This window comes from Eutrema salsugineum, unplaced genomic scaffold (genome assembly GCF_000478725.1).
Source record: "Eutrema salsugineum unplaced genomic scaffold, Eutsalg1_0 scaffold_15, whole genome shotgun sequence".
NCBI lineage: Eukaryota > Viridiplantae > Streptophyta > Magnoliopsida > Brassicales > Brassicaceae > Eutrema > Eutrema salsugineum.
In genome coordinates, this window is record NW_006256867.1 from 4,379,559 (window position 1) to 4,396,315 (window position 16,757).

Below are 16,757 nucleotides of genomic sequence, written 5' to 3' on the forward strand. Positions count from 1 at the left end.
CAGGTTCTAATTAGAATTAATTTAACTCTTCAAAATTAAATAATACTTTCACAATAGCGAAAATGATAAATAAATATGTTATTATATTTATTTTATCATAATCAATCAGCTTATAAATTTTAAATATTCAAAATTAGTAAATACTTATTTTATATAGTACTATGATAAGACAGATTAGGATTAAGTTTTCATAAATGCACTTATTTACCAATTAGTTTGACAAAATATACAAAATTATTGGTTAATTCAAAGCAGATTAGAGAACAGATTAAACCATTTGAACAATAATAAATATATAGACTGGTTGTGTGGTAATATAAATTCACATAATAAGAAAGGTTACAATTAAAATTATACTGATATATACTATACTAACTCGTACACTTACTATTCTAATATATAACATATGGTAACTCTATAAATTTATATTTTTTTTTGTTAGATAACAAAAGTTCCTATCATTTAAGGAATAAAATATTTCATTGTAGTTTTTAAACTATTTTTGTTAGTGTTTGTATAATGTAAAGATTTTTTTATTCAATATGAATTTTAATATATAATAAATTATTGTCCCACACAATGCATATGAGAATTGGATAGCGCCAATTAGAACTATGGTATAAATATTGAAACACATATTACACAACAAATCAACTCAAAAATCATTTTCTCACCAAAAACCTAACAACAAAAAAAATCAACATCTTTGAATCAGTAATACTTCAATTAGATCATATTTCTCATTTCTATTTTGTAGTTTAAAAAATTGAGTCTACAATTTTTTTATGTAATCTATATATTTCAAAATCTTGTTTACAAAAAATTTACTTTGCGTTCACGCGCGGTGTAGATTCTAACCTAAAATGAATTAATGATATTTTATCTGTTAGTTTCATATTTTGACTGGTAATGTTAACTTATCAATGGTATAATTGCTTTGCTAGTATGTTTAAATTATGGGATTTTCGGTCAATGCAATATAGAATAAATCAAACAAAAAATAAATTTTATTCGTTTTTATAATATAGATGTATGTGTATATTTTTATTTTTATATAAAGAAATATAAAATTGAAAATCAAAATCAAAAGTTAACCAATGGTCCTAAAATATTTTTTCAGTCATAAAAACAGGGAGTATCAAACATCCTAACCATAAATGCATTGGTTTTAAAGAATATCAATTTTTTTGAAATATATCAAATGATATGCACAAACTAGCTTAACTTATGTTATAACAAGATTATTGTCGATTTCTAATGAACATATTTGTTTTACATGTTAGCTAAAGATCTGAAGTTAAAGTTTGATATTTGCTCAAGGTCTTACTTATAACAAAGGAAAATGTATTGAAATATGATCAAAACTCAAGAGAGCAAATTGCAAAATAATAAACTGGACACATCTAAATATTTATAAATTTATAACATATTTAAAAGGTGTTCCATTTTGAGAAACAATGACAGAACTTTCATCACTTAACAAAACAAAACTCAGCAAAAAAATGAAACATAAAATTAAGAAAAGGAAATGGGTTAATTAAATATATAGGTTTTAAGGACCATGCTTCTCCATATGGTAAAAAGACCTCGGCACACATTTGATTTTGTTCATGTTATCAATTCCCGAAGATCCTCTTCTTTCACAAGTGCTAAGCAGTATGATTCATGTTCATATTATTGTTGCAGCTCTGGTTCTGCGCTTCTTGATTGATGCAGTAATTGTTATAATTATTTACATGACCACCAATTGGTTGGTTTATCAAAGGATTACCAATCAAAGCATTGGATTCAACATCACAATAATCTTGGTAAAACGATCCATCAGAGAAATCTAAACAATCCAATGGTGGAAAATTTTGAACTGGAAGCCCCATATCACCATGAATTTCAGGTAAAGAACCGAAATGGTTCCCAACAGGAACAACAGTAGAAGAAGAATCAGAAGTTCCAGTAAACTCATTGGTTTCTTGAACATGTAAGAAAGGTTGGTGGTGATTAACTTGTTGGATCTCAACCAAAACTACCTGAGAAACAGAAGGTTGATTTATCTTTGGACGCTTGGTTTTATGGCCACTTCCACCAATCGGTATGTCCCTTAGCGTTCCACCATGAGTCCAGTGTCGGCGACAATTTTTGCAGATATAGCGCGGTTGAGACACCCTATAGTTGTTGTAATAACCGAACTTGGTGTTGTCTGAGTTACACCTTGGACAAACACGTGGTGGAGGCTTCTCTTCATTCACTTGATTGTTTCCTATCGCAAAAATATTTGAGTTCTCCATTTTTCTAGAGAGATATTTAATCGTTTTTATGGTTTTTTATGCTGTGAGGGTGTCTTCTTATATAGGCTCTTGGGAAGCAGTAATTGAAGAAGAAATAAGTTTTGGGTTCTATAAAATGAGTTTATGAACAAAACGTGTCAAAGATTGTGTATTAGTAAAATTTAAAAATCAATCTTCACACTATAAATTTTGGGCTAAGCTTAGACAACAACCAAGTCTTTTTTACTCTATTGGATGTATATGCAAAATGGAGAATCAAGAAGATACGATTAAATGAGCCAACTCTTATAATAAGAACAAAATCTAGGGATATGTTAGAATATAAGACCAATTTTAGGCAAAAAATTTATAAATTGTATTTTTTTACTCTAAAAAAGAGTATAAGAAAACACGTGTGTACGTTATGATAATTTTTTATTATAAATTTTATTTTTTTTATGAGATTTGCCTATAATCTAACCTGATACAAATGGATAGAGTTGAAAGTGTGTAGTAGATTATAATACTCAATATTATGAAAACTATAAACTCAACCACAATAGGAAATGACCTATTTTTCAAAATAGACAAAACAATGTGGTGAGCACATGTGTTTCATATTTAAAACAGATACCAATAATGAGTAGCAATACTACAAATGTCAATACCAAAACCATATCAAAAAGAGAAGAGACTCAACCAAAACAAAATTTTTGTTTCTTTCTAAATTCTTATTTTATTTTAAATTTTTTCTCTTAAGTTTAGTTGTCCTTTTCAATTAATTTCTACTTTCCAATTCAACCAGCATTTGATGTAAAAAAGTTTTATTTTTTAATATATTTTATATTCAATTCAAAAACAAAAAATATTTAAAACGGAAAAAACATCAAGATAAACAATTTTATGCAGATTTATAGTAACTCATTTTGAATAAAGAAGAAAACATGTATATGTGTGTTAGTAGATATGTTCACAATTGTTTTTCATGTCACGTATGAGAAATGTGTAACAGAAAAACTATGTTGAAGGTTTATAGCGGTGAAAGAGGGTGCGTGAGTTGATCATACTAGTAATCCCAAGAGAGCAAGAAACTCATGTAGGAAAGTTTCTATATCAAGTAACCAATTTTCCATAAATCTTTTTTAAGGGATTTTAATCAATTTTTCTCCTAGTCACGATAGATCTCATAGAGTGTTTAAACTTTAAAGTAGAGAGGGAAAAACAGAAACTTAAATTTAAAAGTCGTTTAGCAAACATAACAAAAGGTTAAAAAGAGAGTCTATACTTGAAAAGGGCTAGAATATAACAATTGTTCATTTACCAAACTAGACTAAAATAGTTTTCAAAGTTAAAGCTCAAAAAGGTCAATAACTATTTCTAACTTATTAATTACTATTTCTAACCGATAATAAGTTGTTTACTGGTGAGATGGCATAAAAAAGAAAATAAGCAATATTGTAGAAATAAAAAAATTAGCCGAACCACACACTATGAAAAATAATTTTATGACCTTAGAATAACAAATCTTTGACAGTCGACCAAATATAATATTGATGGGAGAAAGAGAGACTTGACATTCTAGACATACCATAGATTTATCTTATATATTCACTAATGCAGCTCACATACATCAAAGCAAGTGTAGTTCCAAAACAGAGTACTTACTGAAAACAGAGCAATACTTTAAGAAATAAAACACTTGAAACTCGAGGAACACAAAAACAGACGTAATCATAACTTAGTTCTATGTACAAGTTATATCTGATAGCCGTAGATTTATCTTATTTACATGCTAACACATCTCATATTAATAATGTTCATCTGTTATTTATAATTGTTAAACCAAATTATCAAATTTATAATTGTGGTTGTTCAATTTACTTTTAATTATGAAACTTCTTTTTTGTTCAACCGTTTGTTTCATTCACTTAAACTTCACGAGTACAATAAGAGGGAATGTTACATCCTTGATGATAACTAGCATACAAAATAGAGGAGATTAAACTTAAAACAGACAGAGATTGATAGATTGAACGAATTAGAGGACAAGCTCGAATGAGTCAGTTGAAACTTCATGGCAAAGCTGGAGTGTATAAGATTAGTCACTTTACAATGTGACGTTGAGAAAGAATCCTTACCTCTGAAAATCCGCTGAAGCGATCTCAGTTGTCTCTTTTGGTCCCATGCAATCCCGGATGTAAGAGAGCAAATTGGTGAAGGAGTTAAGCTGTTTAACTAGTAATGAACCTGGTAAAAGAACGTCTCTCATAGAGAGGAAAGATGGCGGTAAAATTCTCTTCTTCCCCCCCCCCCCAAATGAGAAAGGTGAAAACGATCTCTCCGAAATGGAGGAAGTTGATCCAAATAGCTTATTCCTAGAGGAATTTATTGGAATAGGTCTCTCCGTCGTAACGGAGAAAGATACCTGAAGGTAAAAGCCGGAGCTAGATTTGTCAACTGTGATGAACTTCTCTTTACTGGGCCTTTTAACAAGAAAAAGCCATTATTATTTGCAACTGTGGACTAAACACCATGAAGTTCCAATTGGGCCAGACCCACGATAAAGACCAATGTTGAGAAATGGAAACAAGACGTCGTGACAACATAATGGTAGGGAGCGTTCGGTGGTAGCACACCGGAATTTTCAAACATAGCAGGGCAAAAGGATATGGGAGAGGCTCGGTCCTCTGAATTTTCGCCGTTGAGGCAACTCTTGCAGGCAGAGCAGCGTATGTGAAAGTTTGATGATGAAACATTGAAAGCTCTACGTTTAAACAGGAAGTTATGGCAGTAGAAGAGGAGAGTCGGCTGTTGAAACGGCGGGTGAGATGTGTCTTTAAAACATTAGATCTGGCCAAAAAAAATTCGCCAATGGAGTTTCCGCTTTTTTATTTATTGAAGGCTATAGTTGTCCGTATGAAAAAATGTGGGTTATTTTAGAAAAGATTTAGTTTTTTGGAGGTATTTTAGAGATTTTTCCATTAAAAAAAACGATTGTATAAATAAGAAAAAATAACATGTGATCAAAGGATTGTAAAGAATTACCAGCCTATCATTAAATGAAAAATGAGTTTCAGAAGATTAAAGATCATAATAAAATCAAGGACAATTAAATTTTGTGAATAAAATAGATATAAGTTGCTTCACATTTAAATCATCTAAGAAAAAATTTACTTTTTATAGTAGTTTAATAATCTATTTTTAATTTTTTAATAAAATTTTTAAAACTTCAAGATAACTTTAAAAGAAATGAATAGTCATAATGCTTAAGAGTTACCACGATAAAATACATAAATTAAATGTTCTATATCTTTACAAATTATTATAATTTTATATTGTATAAATTAATAATTACCATAAATAATCATGCTTTAATCTAATTACAAATTTATCCTTTTCGTCATAACTCAAATATTTTAATTTTAGTTCTTGATCTTAAAAATATTTGCAAATAAATAATTACCAAATTATTAAATTTGACATCTATAATTTTCAAGAAATACATAATTTTTATTAAAAATTTTCATTTTATAATTTATAGATTTGACTTTTTGGACTGAATGATCTCTATCCATATGTGGATCAGCCAGATGAGTTTAAAATTTTCTTCATAATTTTATAAGTAATTCATATGCTTCATCTAAATGATCCATCAAAATGAATCGGTTGATGCAATTAAACAAATATCATATTATTGCTTCATCTTGCTTCAATTGGATGGATCATCGAGATGAGCAAACATCCTAAGTTTGAATAAGAAGTTTTTGAAACTTTTGTAATTGTCAAATTGGTTTAGTCAAGAATAAGTAAGTGTTAAAACAGCTCAAACTATTTTTTTTTAATCTAAAAGAAGTTTAGTCTTAATTTGTTTATGTTAAGGTTGGAAACTTTTATTCCACCTCTGATGAATATGTCGGCTGACTCTCTAGCAAAATCTGCTCTTCAGGAACTCATGCAATAGTGTAACTCTTTCAAGTTTAAATGTAATTGCATGTCGTTCAAAACAAAAACAAAGAGGAATAAGAGGAACGAGTAGAAAAGAGACGTGCGGAACTGACCTATGAGACTACATCAACCATTTTCTAATAGGGAAATTAGGTGGAAGAACATGATTCAGAGCTTTTATTTGCACCATTATAATGTTTATTTTACTCCTTGAGAAATTACCCCAAAATTCTTCAGACATGGGGACCATTAGTTACATTCCTCAGTTTTTTTCTCTTAACTTTTCTCTCTTGTCTCAACGTTATCTCTTCCAGAAAATGTTCTTTTTAGCTTTTCTCTTTTCAGAAAAAGTTAATGTTACTGATTTGATGAAAAAATTATTCACTTACATTTAAACAACTATTTCATTAGTAGTCAACTACTCAATTATATATATAACTATTGTGCTATAATACTTTTTTTTTCATTATGTATATAGTGATTTGATGATAAATTAGTCGTCTATATATTTATACGACTATTTCGTGAGTAGTCACCTACTCAAATACCTACATAACTATGGTGCTTTAAGGCTTCAATAATTTTTTCTTATATGTTTATCGTGAGGGATTTGTTGATAAATTAGTTGTCTACATTTAAACGACTATTTTTTGTCAATAGTCATGTACTCGAGTACCTACATATGTATGGTTATTTTTTATCACAGCCATATACTCGAATACCTATATAAATATGATGCTTTAGTGGTTCAAAATTTTGTTTTTAATGTGCCTATCGTTAGTGATTTGTATCTACATTTATACGATTATTTTGTCCGTAGTCACCTACTCGAATACCTTCATAAATATGGTGCTTCAATGCTTCAATTTTTTTTTTTATCTCATAAGCTTATTGTTAGTGATTTGATGATAAGTTAGTCATCTATATTTATACGACTACTTTTTGTTAGTAGTCACCTACTCGAATACCAACATAGTTATGATGTCTTAATGCTTCAATTTTTTTTATGTGGGTATTATGAGTGATTTGATGATGAATTAGTCATCAACATTTAGGTGACTATTTCATCAGTAGTCAGATATTTGAGCACCTACATTAGCATATGTATTTTAAAAACAAAATATCTTATGTGTATATATTAAAAACAATAATAATAATAAATATAACTAATAAAAACATAAAATCATATTTTCCCACATCAAACGTAAGTATTTTAAAAACAAAATTTCTTATGTGTATATATTATAGCATAAGCATTAGCATAAGTATTTTAAAAACAAAATTTCTACATTTAGACGACTATTTATTCAGTAGTCATATACTCGAGCACCTATATTAGCATAACTATGATGCTTTATTGTTTCAAAAAAACTACTCGAACATCTACATTGTCGTAATAGTCATTTGATTTTTTAATGAAGCAAAAAAATAGTCATATGTTTTAACTGTCATGATAGTCATCTATTTTGTTAAGAGAGAAAAAATAGATATTTTTTGTCTTTCAGTGGCAGAAGAATGAGAAAATGTTGCAGTTTTTACATATTAATGTGCAAGGGGTTTTTCGATATTTTTGCACCTTTTTGACAGTGGACTACTGTCATTTACCTAATTGACTACTTTTCTATGGTAGATAACTAATTTTTTTTTAGAAACTATTATTCTTGCAAATCACCATTTTTAATATTGTACATAAAAGTGGGGAAATAACGAACCAACATTCTAAAAATATTCCATTTCAAAATGGTAAGATCATTGAGTCAAAAGGAATGGTAGTATTCAATATATACTTGTATTTCATACTTAGTTATACTCAAATTAGTTTTAAATTGTAAACATATGTACTATCAAATAGTGAATTTAGAATGACATCAACGTTAATATTTTAACTCATCTAAGCTGCATTTGAGAGATTATCGTTTCAACCACACAAATTATCAAATCATTAAAAATATTTAATAACTGCTCTAAACTGACATTACAAAGGAAAAATGTAAGATATTTTAATTTACAGTTTTTACAAGTAATAATTCACTAAAACTATGAACAAGAACTACAAGAATAAATAGATATATATATATATATATATATATATATCACATTTATACTATTAAAACAGATGCAATTTTAGTCTTTGCATCCAAACACTCTTATTTTTTTAAAAAATTTTTGAAAACTATTTTAATAGTAATCCAGTTTGGTTTAATATACAATAAAAATAAATTTTATTTTATTTTTATTTAATTATAAATTATGGATATTAATACGATCAATTTTAGATTTTTTCAATGTAAGTAAAATGCTTACATTCTAATTAAAAAAAATCACAAAAATTAATTGTTATTAACTATTTTTAAAAATAATTACTAGATTCTAATTAGAAATAATTTAACTCTTCAAAATTAAATAATACTTTCACAATAGCGCAAATGATAAATAAATATGTTATTATATTTATTTTATCATAATCAATCAGCTTATAAATTTTAAATATTCAAAATTAGTAAATACTTATTTTATATAGTACTATGATAAGACATATTAGGGTTATGTTTTCATAAATGCGTAATTTACCGATAGGTTTGACAAAATTTACAAAATTATTGGTTAATTCAAAGCAGATTAGAGAACAAATTAACCCATTTGAACAATAGTAAATATATAGATTGGTTGTGTGGTGATATAAATTCACATAATAAGAAAGTTTACAATTAAAATTATACTGATATATACTATACTAACTCGTACACTTATTATTCTAATATATAACATATGGTAACTTTATAAATTTATAATTTTCTTAGATAACAAAAGTTCCTATCATTTAAGGAATGAAAAATTTCATTGTAGTTTTTAAAATATTTTTGTTAGTGTTTAGATTACCTAAAGATTTTTTTATTCAATATAAATTTTAATGTATAATAAATTATTGTCCCACACAATGCATATTAGAACTGGATAGCGCCAATTAGAAATATGGTATAAATATTGAAACACATATTACACAACAAATCAACACAAATATCATTTTCTCACCAAAAACATAACAACCAAAAAAATCAACATCTTTGAATCAATAATACTTCAATTAGTTCTTATTTCTCATTTCTAATTTGTAGTTTGAAAAATTCAGTCTACAAAAATTTTTACGTAATTTATATATTTCAAAATCTAGTTGACAAAAAAATTTATTTTGCGTTCACGCGTGGTTTAGATTCTAATCTAGAATGAATTAATGATATTTTATCTGTTAGTTTCATATTTTGACAGGTAATCTTAACTTATCAATGGTATAATTGCTTTGCTAGTATGTTTAAGTTATGAGATTTTCGCTCAATGAAATATAGAATAAATCAAACAAAAAATAAATTTGATTCGTTTTTATAATATGGATATATGTGTATATTTTTATTTTTATTTTTATATAAATAAATTTAAAAAATCAAAATCAAAAATTTAACCAATGGTCCTAACATATTTTTTCATTCATAAAAACAGGGAGTATCAAACATCCGGACCAAAAATGCATTGGTTTTAAAGAATATCATATTTTTTTGAAATATATCAAATGACATGCACAAACTAGCTTAACTTATGTTATAACAAGATTATTGTCGATTTCTAGTGAACGTATTTGTTTTACATGTTAGCTAAAGATCTGAAGTTAAAGTTTGATATTTTGCTCAAGGTCTTACTTATAACAAAGGAAAATGTATTGCTATATGATCAAAACTCAAGAGAGTAAATTGCAAAATAATAAACTGGACACATCTAAATATTTATAAATTTATAATATATTTTAAAGGTGTTCCATTTTGAGAAACAATGACAGAAACTTTCATCACTTAAAAAAACAAAACTCAGCAAAAAATGAAACATAAAATTAAGAAAAGGAAATGGGTTATTCAAATATATAATTTTTAAGGACCATGCTTCTCCATATGGAAAAAAGACCTCGGCACGAATTTGTTTTTGTTCATGTTATCAGTGCCCGAAGATCCTCTGCTTCCACTAGTGCTAGCATTATGATTCGTGTTCATATTATTGTTGCAGCTCTGGTTCTGCACGTCTTGATTGATGCAGTAATTGTTACAATTATTTACTTGACCACAAATTGGTTGGTTTATCAAAAGATTACCAATCAAAGCATTGGATTCAATATCACAATAATCTTGGTAAAACGATCCATCAAAGAAATCTAAACAATCCAATGGTGGAAAACTTTGAACTGGAAGCACCATATCACCATGAATTTCAGGTAAAGAACTGAAATGGTTCCCAACGGGAACAACAGTAGAAGAAGAATCAGAAGTTCCAGTAAACTCATTGGTTTCTTGAACATGTAAGAAAGGTTGGTGGTGATTAACTTGTTGGATCTCAACAGAAACTACCTGAGAAACGGAAGGTTGATTTATCTTTGGACGCTTGGTTTTACGGCCACTTCCACCAATCGGTATGTCTCTTAGCGTTCCACCATGAGTCCAGTGTCGGCGACAGTTTTTGCAAATGTAGCGCGGTTGAGACACCCTATAGTTGTTGTAATAACCGAACTTGGTGTTGTCTGAGTTACACCTTGGACAAAAACGTGGTGGAGGCTTCTCTTCATTCACTTGATTGTTTCCTATCGCAAAAATATTTGAGTTCTCCATTTTTCTAGAGAGCTATTTAATCGTTTTTATGGTTTTTTATGTTGTGAGGGTATCTTTTTATATAGGCTCTTGGGAAGCAGAAATTGAATAAGAAATAAGTTTTGGGTTCTAGAAAATGAGTTTGTGAACAAAACGTGGCAAAGATTGTGTATTAATAAAATTTAAAAATCAATCTTCACACTATAAATTTTGGGCTAAGCTTAGTCAACAACTAAGTCTTTTTTACTCTATTGGATGTATATGCAAAATGGAGAATCAAGAAGATACGATTAATGAGCCAACTCTTATAATAAGAACAAAATCTAGGGATAGTTGAGAATATAAGACCAATTTTAGGCCAAAAAATTATAAATTTTATTTGTTTTACTATAAAAAAAAGTTTAAGAAAACATGTGCGTACGTATGATAAATTTTTATTATAAATTTTATTTTTTATGAGATTTGTTTATAATGTAAACTGATAAAAATGGATAGAGCTGAAAGTGTGTAGTAGATTATAATACCCAATATTAAGAAAACTATAAACTCAACCACAATAGGAAATAACATATTTTTTGAAATAGACTAAACACATAAATAGTTTTAGAAAAATTAGAGATTGAGTAGTAATTCATTAAGAGAGAGAGATATGTGGTGAGCACATGTGTTTAATATTTAAAACAGATACCAATAATGAGAAGCAATACTACAAATTTCAATACAAAAACCATATCAAAAAGAGAAGAGACTCAACCAAAACAAAAAAAAAAACTTTTTCCAAATTCTTATTTTATTTTAAAAATTTTCTCTTAAGTTTATTTATCCTTTTCAACTAATTTCTACTTTCAAATTCAACCAGCATTTGGTGTAAAAATTTTTTATTTTTAATATATTTTATATTCAATTCAAAAACAAAAAATATTTAAAACGGAAAAAACATAAAGATAAATAATTTTATGCAGATTTATAGTCACTCATTTTGAATAAAGAAGAAAACATGTATATGTGTGTTAGTAGATATGTTCACAATTGTTTTTCGTGTCACATATGAGAAATGTGTAACAGAAAAACTATGTTGAAGGTTTATAGCGGTGAAAAAGGGTGCGTGAGTATATCATACTAGTAATCCCAAGAAAGCAAGAAACTCATATAGGAAAGTTTCTATATCAAGTAACCAATTTTCCATAAATCTTTTTTAAGGGATTTAATCAAATTTTCTCCTAGTCATGATAGATCTCATAGAGTGTTTAAACTTTAAAGTAGAGAGGGAAGAACAGAATCTTAAATTTAAAAGTCATTTAGCAAACATAACAAGAGGCAAAAAAAGAGAGTCTATACTTGAAAAGGGTTTGCGCCAGAATCTAACAATTGTTCGTTTACCAAACTAGACTAAAATAATTTACAAATATAAAGCTCAAAACGGTCAATAACTATTTCTAACCGATAATAAGTTGTTTATTGGTGAGATGGGATAAAAAGCAAATAAGCAATATTGTAAAATAAAAAAAAAATTAGCCAAACCACACACCATGATAAATAATTTTATGACCTTAGAATACCAAATCTTTAACAGTCGACCAAATCTAAGATTGATGGAAAAAAGAGAGACTTGACATTCTAGACATACCATAGATTTATCTTATATATTCACTAATGCAGCTCACATACATCAAAGCAAGTGTAGTTTCAAAACAGAGTACTTACTGAAAACAGACTTACTTTAAGAGATAAAACACTTGAAACTCGAGGAACACATAAACAGATGTAATCAAAACTTAGTTCTATGTACAAGTTGTATTTTATAGCCGTAGATTTATCTTATTTACATGCTAACACATCTCATATTAATAATGTTCATCTGTTATTTTTAATTGTTAAACCAAATTATCAAATTTATAATTGTGGTTGTTCAATTTACTTTTAATTATGAGACTTCTTTTTTGTTCAACCATTTGTTTCATTCACTTAAACTTCACGAGTACAATAAGAGGGAATGTTACATCCTCGATGATAACTAGCATACAAAATAGAGGAGATTAAACTTAAAACAGATAGAGATTGATAGATTGAACGAATTAGAGGCCAAGCTTGAATGTGTCAGTTGAAACTTCATGGCAAAGCTGGAGTGTCTAAGATTAGTCACTTTACAATGTGACGTAAAAGAAAGTCTCTCATAGAGAGGAAACATGGCGGTAAAATTCTCTCCCTACCCCCCTTTCCAAAAGAGGAAGGTGAAAACGATCTCTTCCAACTGGAGGAAGTTGATCCAAATAGCTTCCCTAGAGGGATTTATTGGAATTGGTCTCTCTGTAGTAACGGAAGAAGGAACCTGAAAGTAAAAGCCGGAGCTATATTTGTCAAACGCTGATGAACTTCTTTTTACTGGGCCTTTTAACAAGAAAAAGCCATTATTGTTAGCAACTATGGACTAAACACCATGAAGTTCCAATTGGGCCAAGTCCACGATGAAGACCAACTTGGGAAATGGTGTCAAGACACCGTGAAAACGTAATGGTAGGGACCGTTCGGCGGTAGCACAGCCAACATCTCTTTCTTGGTGGTCACGTAGTTCCTCTGAGCATCATCCATGGTTCGACTGACATTATAAACTTCATGAAGTTTCTTGTCCTTCTTCTGTCGCAGAGCAGCTCCTACTGCGAAATCACTGACATCACACATCACCTCAAAAGGCAAATTCTAGTCAGGGGGCTGCACAATAGGCGCACTTATTAACACCTGTTTGATCTGTTCGAAAGCAGCAAGACACTTATCTGTGAACTCAAATTTGACGTCCTTACACAGCAGAGCAGTAAGTGGTCTTGCAATCTTGCTGAAATCCTTGATAAATCTTCGCTAAAACCCAGCATGTCCCAAGAAACTCCTTACTAATTTCACAGAATATGGTGGTTACAAGTTCGTCATGACGTCGATCTTTGCGTGATCTACCTCAATCCCAGCTTCTGAAACTTTGTGCCCAAGAACAATCCCGTCTTTGACCATAAAATGACACTTTTCCCAATTAAGGACCAAGTGCTTCTCTTCACATCGAGCTAATACCTTGTAGAGATTGTCCAGACAGTCTTTAAAGGATGATTTGTAAACTGAGAAATTATCCATAAAGACTTCCATAAAATACTCGATCATGTCAGTGAAGCTGGACATCATACATTGCTGGAAAGTGATAACACCGTATTTTGACCACTTTTATGGATCATAATTGTATCTTATACAGGTGTTTTAACTCTGTTTTCAATGGTTTTTAAAGTGTTTTCAATGTCTTAAAGTTTCAAAAGACTTTACAAGAAACTTGGGCAAAAGATATGCAATTTGGAACAAATGAGCAATTTTGGATAAATGCAGACCGTCATAAGTATGACAAGCGATGAAGACCTTCTCACCATCTGATCACCCCCAAAAATTGCGAAAATATAGAGGATCCAACCAGCTTTCTAATGCACTTGGTTTGGAGACAATCCAACGGTTAGATCTTCAGATACTCCCGATGCAAGAATGACAGAAAATGCAGTTCCGGAAGAGAGCCATGTGCCGGGACCGCGGCCAACACCTGTTTTCCCACGGGTAAAGCCACCGCGACCGTGGAACTTGGTCGTTCACTTTCCAGACGACTTAATTAAAGCCTATATCAATTCCTTTCGTTATTTTTGCAGAAGCTATAAATACCCTCTTTAGATCATTCTAAAGGGGGAGAACAGAAACTTAGACAACTTAGAGAGAGAGGGATTTTCGTGGGAGCAACCCTAGAGGCCGCCGTCGATCCTGAAGAAGGAGCCGCCGCTGGAGAGCATCATCGCGCCTCCACCTGCAACTCTGTTCTTCGTTTTTCTTCCTTCTTTTATTTAATTTCCTGCACTTTCAATACTCTATGATGCTTTGTTACAATATGTTTGAGTAGTTACCCAGTTGGGTTTAAAGGGATTTTTCAAAGGGAATTTCATGTGTCTTTGCTTATGAATCGATAGATTTAGGATTTATAATCTTCTAGATGTTCTTCGTTTGCCTTTAATCTTACTGCGTGATTCTCTGCTGGCCACTTAGAAGCCGATCTGATATGATATGTTGCGAAAGCTTTCATTGATTGTCTGAACTAGGGTGAAACGAGCAATAATTCTTTAGGAGTGGAAACCTACCTATAGTTGAGTTGTGAATGTTGATGAGTCTTGTTCTACTATTGCATCTTCTCCCTTCTAGGATCAGAGTGGAAACCTACTGATCAGGGTTGCGAGAGATAGTTGTTTAGTGCTGCGAAAGTAGGCTATTCATACTTCCGTGCCTCGAGTTCTAGAACATACGTAGTTGATTACCTTTATCATATGTTTAAAATCGACATAGCTTAGTCCATGAACCCCTGCGAATTCCCCTTGATGCCCAATGTTTGTCTTTCATTGCTTACAACCTTCGATTTCCATTCTGCTTTAATTCGCTTGTTACTTGCTTTCATTCATAACCGATTTTTACTTGCTTGCACTTGCTTTCGTTTTATTTTCTTTTACTTGTTTAGCTTTCTAGTTTAGATTTAGTGACAACCAAAACCCAAAACCAAAACCCAAATTGTTTAGTTCTAGTCTGATTTAAGCATTGCCGTGAATTCGTACTGAAACAGCCAAGTCTCTGTGGATCGATATCCTAAGTACTACAGCGCACATCTGTGCACTTGCAGACATTTAGGGGTTATAAATTTAAAACCTGAAGCTTAGTAAAACGAAAACAGCAAACCCCGCTTTTTCTCGACATCAAGTTTTTGGCGCCGTTGCCGAGGACTTTGATTTGTTTTGTTGTGAATCCCAGCTTAAATCCATTAGAACACTTGTTTACTTTTACTTTTTCTTTTGATTTGTTTTCAGGTTTCTCTGTGATGAGAGACCGGGAACATGTTCCCGGAACTCTTGGTGATCCACCATATCGTGTGGATGGTGATCCAAGCGATGATGACCTGACTGATGATGAGTTTGAAGAACCGATCTATGATGACAATGAACTGATCGGATCGACAAAACGTGAAGGTGATGATGAACTGATTGGAAGTTTCGATTCACTCGAGAAGTTCATGGGAGATCGAAGAGCTATTCAACCAGCCATACCAGAGGATGGCAAAACCGAAATTAAGGTACCCCATATCCATTTAGTTCAACAAAATCAATTCTCTGGTTATTCATTCGAAAACCCGATAGACCATATCGAGACGTTCGAAGAATTATGTGCAACCATTACAGCAAATGGGGATTACCACAAGTGTAGTCTTTTCCATTCTCTCTTAGATATAATGCCAGCAAATGGCTAAAATCTTTGCCACCTGCTTCACTAAAAACGTGGGCAGCGTGTAGAACTGCTTTCCTAAATCGTTTTTACACTAGAAATTGTTCAAATCTCTTAAGGAACAAGATAAGAACTTATAAACAAAAAGAAGATGAAGATCTTTTAGAGACTTGGGAAAGATTTAGGGAATACCAAAGAGATTGTCCACACCATGGATATACCGAAGAATACCTGCTGGGTATCTTCTATCGAGGTATAACTCCAGAGTTACGACACTCTTTCGACACAGCAAGTAATGGAGACTTCTCAACTAGATCTGTAGAAGATGCTCACGTTTTCATTAAAAATTTTGCAAACAGCATCCGAAATCATGTAACCTTTGGTGATTCTGCACTTCCTGAGAAGAAAGAAGAAATTTCGGAAGTTATGAAGTGTCTCCATCACATAATGAGTCATCTTGGATTGCAACAACCAAATAAGGTACACAATACGTGTAACTTTGATGGCTGGGACAACCCAATTGATTCTTATGATCAAGGGATGGTTAACACTGCAGAAGTCTACCAAATTCAAGATTTTCCATTCGTTTTTGATCACCGCGGGTCCATTCATCCGGACCGCGGCAAACCAAGCTTTCACTGCGGTCGTGATG

The 16,757-nt window shown here is 30.8% G+C and overlaps 1 protein-coding gene, 1 non-coding gene and 1 pseudogene across 2 annotated transcripts; all 3 read right to left on the reverse strand.

Annotated features, from left to right (window-relative positions):
* Positions 1-1,552: 1,552 nt before the first annotated feature.
* Positions 1,553-2,282, reverse strand: LOC18021843 (annotated as a pseudogene).
* Positions 2,283-10,123: 7,841 nt separating this feature from the next.
* LOC18021844 (dof zinc finger protein DOF4.4) lies at positions 10,124-10,852 on the reverse strand. The gene has a single exon (XM_024158526.1). The coding sequence runs from the start codon at positions 10,850-10,852 to the stop codon at positions 10,124-10,126; it is 729 nt and encodes a 242-aa protein (XP_024014294.1).
* A 5,363-nt stretch (positions 10,853-16,215) lies between these two features.
* LOC112088266 lies at positions 16,216-16,323 on the reverse strand. The gene has a single exon (XR_002900432.1). It is a non-coding gene; the product is annotated as a small nucleolar RNA R71 (small nucleolar RNA).
* Between the last annotated feature and the right edge of the window lie 434 nt (positions 16,324-16,757).